Source organism: Polypterus senegalus, chromosome 2, assembly GCF_016835505.1.
Source record: "Polypterus senegalus isolate Bchr_013 chromosome 2, ASM1683550v1, whole genome shotgun sequence".
Classification (NCBI taxonomy): domain Eukaryota; kingdom Metazoa; phylum Chordata; class Cladistia; order Polypteriformes; family Polypteridae; genus Polypterus; species Polypterus senegalus.
The window spans coordinates 49992024-49998023 of NC_053155.1; the positions used below are offsets into that span (position 1 = coordinate 49992024).

At 39.5% G+C, this 6000-nt stretch overlaps 1 protein-coding gene across 2 annotated transcripts in view; it reads left to right on the plus strand.

Annotated features, from left to right (window-relative positions):
* The window catches only part of si:ch211-214p13.9 (cell surface glycoprotein CD200 receptor 1-A), a 74007-nt gene extending 68448 nt beyond the window's left edge, over positions 1–5559 (plus strand). For both annotated transcript variants that reach the window (XM_039743646.1, XM_039743647.1), the window contains one exon: positions 4920–5559. In XM_039743646.1, the coding sequence (XP_039599580.1) occupies positions 4920–5006 (87 nt within the window). In that variant the 3' untranslated portion in view covers positions 5007–5559. The remainder of the gene's footprint in view (positions 1–4919) is intronic.
* The last annotated feature ends 441 nt before the right edge of the window (positions 5560–6000 follow it).

Sequence of the window (6000 nt, forward strand, 5' to 3'; positions counted from 1 at the left end):
GATATCCAAATGTTACAATATATCCAAATTTTACAATAATACAGTTATATTTGGAATTTAATTAACCCCGTGGGCAACAAAATATTCATAATAATATACAACAACCCACTGAGTTCTGGTTACACACTTTCTGATGGGGGCCCAAATCATAGCTTGAGAGAGTGATGGCCACAAAACAAAAACAGAATTGTCCCCTTCACTTAAGGTTGTACCTCAAACCAAACAAGAAAAGAAACTAATAGACTTCTTACTTATATGCCTTGTTGCAACTCAGTTTACTCTTCTCTCATTTCACCACATACAGCTCCTCTAAACTCTGTGTCTAACAACATCAGAAAATACCACACTACCCAACAGTTCTCATAGTTGAAACCATATTTTCAAGCCTTCCGTGTCTTGTACCAACTGATACACTCTGTTCTTCCACCAGCGTATCTTCATTTTTTTATCTCTCTTTCTATTTTCTTTGCAAACTTTGTGCAACACATCGTTTTAGTTCTTATGCTCACCTACTGGTTATTTTTTTTCCTTGCTTTTATTTTATACACTTTCTCTTTGTAAATTAACTTTTGTGTGACCAATACTTACATTTTGTCATCCTGAATATTTTTTGTCTTTCTTTTCATTTGTCTTTTTCTAGGGCTTTTCTTTTCCCGGCAAGACTGTCTCCTCTCTTTTTGTCTTTTCCCATCTCTCCCCTTCTCTCCTTTTTTCTTTTCCACCTCTAGTTCCATCCCCATGTGTATCCTTTCTGGACTGGGATAGACCAGTCATTGGGCAGAAATAGCTATAAGGCTAGGCTTTATGCTCCTTAAGCTATCAGTTGCACTTCTCTTCAACCAATCTTACTGCTTTCTTTGAATTAACTTTATTAAAAATCTAATATTACATGTTTTTTTTCCAAAACCTACCCCTGATTACATAAAACTGTTGTGGAAAATGCTTGGTAGATAAAGAAGAGTCTTCAGTCATTATTATAAATAAACTGGAACATGTACTGTATATCCTTTATTTACACAAACTGGATACAATGAGGACTGACTGAGGTCATTTATGTTAGGTAGAATGCCTAGAGGGGGCTGGGTGGTCTCGTGGCCTGGAACCCCTGCAGATTTTATTTTTTTTGCCAGCCGTCTGGAGTTTCTTTTTTTGTTTTTTCTGTCCTCCCTGGCCATCGGACCTTACTTTTATTCTATGTTAATTACCCTTAAAGATAGGGTGAGAAGCTCAGTCATCCGGGAGGGGCTCAGAGTAGAGCCGCTGCTCCTCCGCATCGAGAGGAGTCAGATGATGTGGCTCGGGCATCTGATCAGGATGCCTCCTGGACGCCTCCCTGGTGAGGTGTTCCGGGCACGTCCAACCGGGAGGAGGCCCCGGGGAAGACCCAGGACACGCTGGAGGGACTATGTCTCCCGGCTGGCCTGGGAACGCCTTGGGATTCTCCCAAAGAGCTGGAAGAAGTGGCCGAGGAGAGGGAAGTCTGGGCCTCTCTGCTTAAGCTGCTGCCCCCGCGACCCGACCTCGGATAAGCGGAAGAGGATGGATGGAATAATTAGTGTTCCCTAATTTTAATTCTTATTTATTTTGTCTTTTTTCTCTTTCTTCATCATGTAAAGCACTTTGAGCTACATCATTTGTATGAAAATGTGCTATAGAAATAAATGTTGTTGTTGTCCAATGTGCGGTTGTTTAATGCAACATGGCAGACTGGAGACAACTAACAGAGTATTTTTATTTAGGTGCATTTGCATAACACATTTTAAAAATAATTTTATTTGCACCAATCAGCATAAACATAAGTAAACATCTAGATAAAAAAATACTTTTTTATATGCAAACTGTTATCAGAGAACAAAATATAAAGTTAAATGGCATAAATGATCTCATTCTCTAATTTACTTGTACTGGTACAAATGAAGTCACGGAGTCCTGGTTTGACAGGCAGGCAGTTTTTTCTTTGCCCTTACAAAAACACAGTATTAAATACCAACACATTGCCCAATATAAACTACACTATAAAATATATGCATAGAACTATGTCTGCACTTTTTATATGTTTTATGATAAGAAAAAACAATATTACATATTTGTGAGTGACAAAAGTATGTGAACCTCTAGGATTAGCAGTTTGTTTGAAGGTGAAATTAAAGTCAGGTGTTTTCAATCAATGGGATGACAATCAGGTGTGAGTGGGCACCCTGTGTTATTTAAAGAACAGGGATCTATCAAAGTCTGATCTTCACAACACATGTTTGTGGAAGTGTATCATGGCACGAACAAAGGAGATTTCTGAGGACCTTCAGAAAAAGAGTTGTTGATGCTCATCAGGCTGGATAAGGTTACAAAACCATCTGTAAAGAGTTTGGACTCCACCAATCCACAGTCAGACAGATTGTGTACAAATGGAGGAAATTCAAGACCATTGTTACCCTCCCCAGGAGTGGTCGACCAACAAAGATCACTCCAAGAGCAAGGCGGTAATAGTCGGCGAGGTCACAAAGGACCCCTGGGTAACTTCTAAGCAACTGAAGGCCTCTCTCACATGGGTTAATGTTCATGTTCATGAGTCCACCATCAGGAGAACACTGAACAACAATGGTGTGCATGGCAGGGTTGCAAGGAGAAAGCCACTGTTCTTCAAAAAGAAATTGCTGCTCATCTGCAGTTTGCTAAAGATCACGTGGACAAACCAGAAGGCTATTGGAAGTATTTTTTTTGGACGGATGAGACCAAAATAGAACTTTTTGGTTTAAATGAAAAGCGTTATGTTTGGAGAAAGCAAAACACTGCATTCCAGCATAAGAACCTTATCTCATCTGTGAAACATGGTGGTGGTAGTATCATGGTTTGGGCCTGTTGTGCTGCATCTGGGCCAGGATGGCTTGCCTTCATCGATGGAACAATGAATTCTGAATTATATCAGAGAATTCTAAAGGAAAATGCCAGGCCATCTGTCCATGAACTGAATCTCAAGAGAAGGTGGGTCATGCAGCAAGACAACGACCCTAAGCACACAAGTCGTTCTACCAAAGAATGGTTAAAGAAGAATAAAGTTAATGTTTTGGAATGGCCAAGTCAAAGTCCTGACCTTAATCAATTTGAAATGTTGTGGAAGGACCTGAAGCAAGCAGTTAATGTGAGGAAACCCACCAACATCCCAGAGTTGAAGCTGTTCTGTACGGAGGAATGGGCTAAAATTCCTCCAAGCCAGTGTGCAGGAATGATCAAAAGTTACCGGAAACGTTTAGTTGCAGTTATTGCTGCAAAGGGGGGTCACACCAGATACTGAAAGCAAAGGTTCACATACTTTTGCCACTCATAAATATGTAATATTCGATCATTTTCCTCAATAAATAAATTACCAAGTATAATATTTTTGTCTCATTTGTTTAACTGATTTCTCTTTATCTACTTTTAGGACTTGAGTGAAAATCTGATGATGTTTTAGGTTATATTTATGCAGAAATATAGAAAATTCTAAAGGGTTCACAAACTTTCAAGCACCACTGTATAATCTTTTCTGCTGTTTTACTGATTTCCAGTAGAGCTTTTTTCCACCAGAGTGGTGTTTTCAAACTATACAGCAATGCCTTGATTTAGGATATGCTCAGTCAGCCTGCGAAAGAAGGGGATCAGGAGATGTCTCAATGTTACTGGCAGAATATAATAATGGTCTAATGCTTGGTCAGTTACTGAAGACAACATATCCATTTCTAAATCCTGTTTTAAGATATAGAAAAATAACGACCACAATGAGCAATGTCACCACAGAAGGCCAGCAAGAGAATAAAATGGGATAGCCATAACTACCTGTTTCTCACTCACATTTCTGTCTTACTGATAGACAGTAAATTCACTATTTGGTGTTACCTTCACTTCTAGTCCATTATTAGCCTCAAAGGAGATTGGTGACTGAGTAAACATTATAGCAGCATTGATGAAAGTTTTTGCAGGAACAAAAATCAAAATTTTACTTATCTATTCTTTTAATATATTGGCCTTAAATTATACACCATATACTACTACTATTATCTTACTCGTACTGCACATGATTTCGAGCTGTGAAGGACAGCTGGGTCCCATGCCCGGCAGGGATGCCCCTGCTACTTATGTTCCGGGGGAGCCGCCATGGGCAGTCCAATACCTCCCCCGGGACGCTTGGTGGCAGCCTCCCTGGCCGACGGTGATTCCCCAACCACCCGCAGGGCTCCATGGGAGATGGAGTCCTCCACAGCTTGGTTGGGGCCCGGGGTGGCCGCAAGGGGGGTTATCTGCATCCAACTGCCCGGCTGCATGAGTCTTCAGCCCCACCCTGAAGTGCAATTAGGACCAGGTGGTTAATCACCTGGAACGCTTCCAGGTGGGCCATAAAAGGGCCCAGCCACCACCACTCGAGGAGTCAGAATTGGGAGGAAGAGGACGAGGTTGCCTAAGAGGAGTGGTGGTGCTAGAGGAAGGATTGTTGGTGCAAGGTGGAGAGTTGTTGCTTTTGTGTTGTGTAAAGTGCTTTGGGACTGTGTTGGGCCTGTGGGACACGGGGAAGACGTGCCCCACAGCTGAAGAACTAATAAAGCCTGTGTGAATTTTACACGTGCCTCTGCGTCAGTCTGTGCAGGGTCAGGCGCTATATAGCGCTTTTCTTACAGGGTGTAGATATATATATTTTGAAAACTAAGCTTTACTACAGTACAGTAATATAGTACAGAATAGATATAGACAGCTATTCAGTGAAGGACTCTAATTCACCAAAATTCCACATTATTCTCTTAAGAGATCACAGTGACACATCGGGTGATATTACTGTACCATACTTATATTTGAGGATTATATGTTAAAACACATGCCTAGATATAAGTACAGAAAAAAAAAAAAAAAACACACAGGATTTCTTTAAAGAGATGATTTTATTTTATTCATAGGAAGTGGATGAACTGGAGCCATATGCAAGTTATGTGGAAAGAGTGAACTCCATCTACAATTCATCTGCCGAGTTGTGTAATGTTTAAGTCTGTTTGCAATACAAGGTTTGTTAAAGCTGCCATATGGAAATGTGATGTGATTGCTTCTCAGAAAGTGGTGCTTTTTGGATGGAAGAGGAGAAGCAGTTTCGTCACTGTACTAAGTCCTGCCACCTGCAGATTGTTTGTGTTCCTGAGGGACGGAATGCAAGTTATTTACATCAAAGGTGTTGCGGCAAGCAAACTATATTATACAGTAGCTCACACTATGCGTTACTTTGGTGCCTTTGTAGATCTTTACCATTATCTTTATGAATGACTCTAAATGTAATAATGTCACAATTATGCATACAATCATCACTTGCAGTATGCAAGTGGGGGAATTTCTTCTCAATTTGAAACAGTCAATTTTATTTTGGAAATACTAAGTTAATTACATATCTGTGCAATTTATTATTTACTAAAAATGGAAGGGGGGGGTCTGTAAACCTTGTTTTTCATGGAAAGCAATGTTGTCTTCCTTTTATAAATGTACTGTATATACTTATACCAAATGTAATTATTAATTTAAAAAGTTTATTAAACTCATTATATGATAACATTCCCTTACTCTGTGTGTGCTTATTATAAACAGGTACTATAAACAGGTATTATAAACAGTGTTCTGCCCTGCTATTATTACCTCATACTTGGACTACTGAAATCCTCTTAATGTTTTTTCACCATTACAAATCTATAGATTACAAGAGGTGTATGTGATTTGTCTACCCTGGTTTCCTGTTTGAGATCAAATCATATTCAAAGTTCAAAAACTGACTTTTAAATCTGTTCTCTCCAACACTATATATATACACTCCACACCTATAAATTTGCAAACTTGAAACACAGCTTACTTCTTGTAATGCTGACCTTCTTAGTGCACGCTAAACCTGCTCCAAAACGTTTGGTAAACTTAAATTATTAACTGTTTTCATACAAGTAGTTCACTTCATGAGACTTTCTCTGTTCATATCTAAACTTATGTTTCACATTTTGTCCCTGT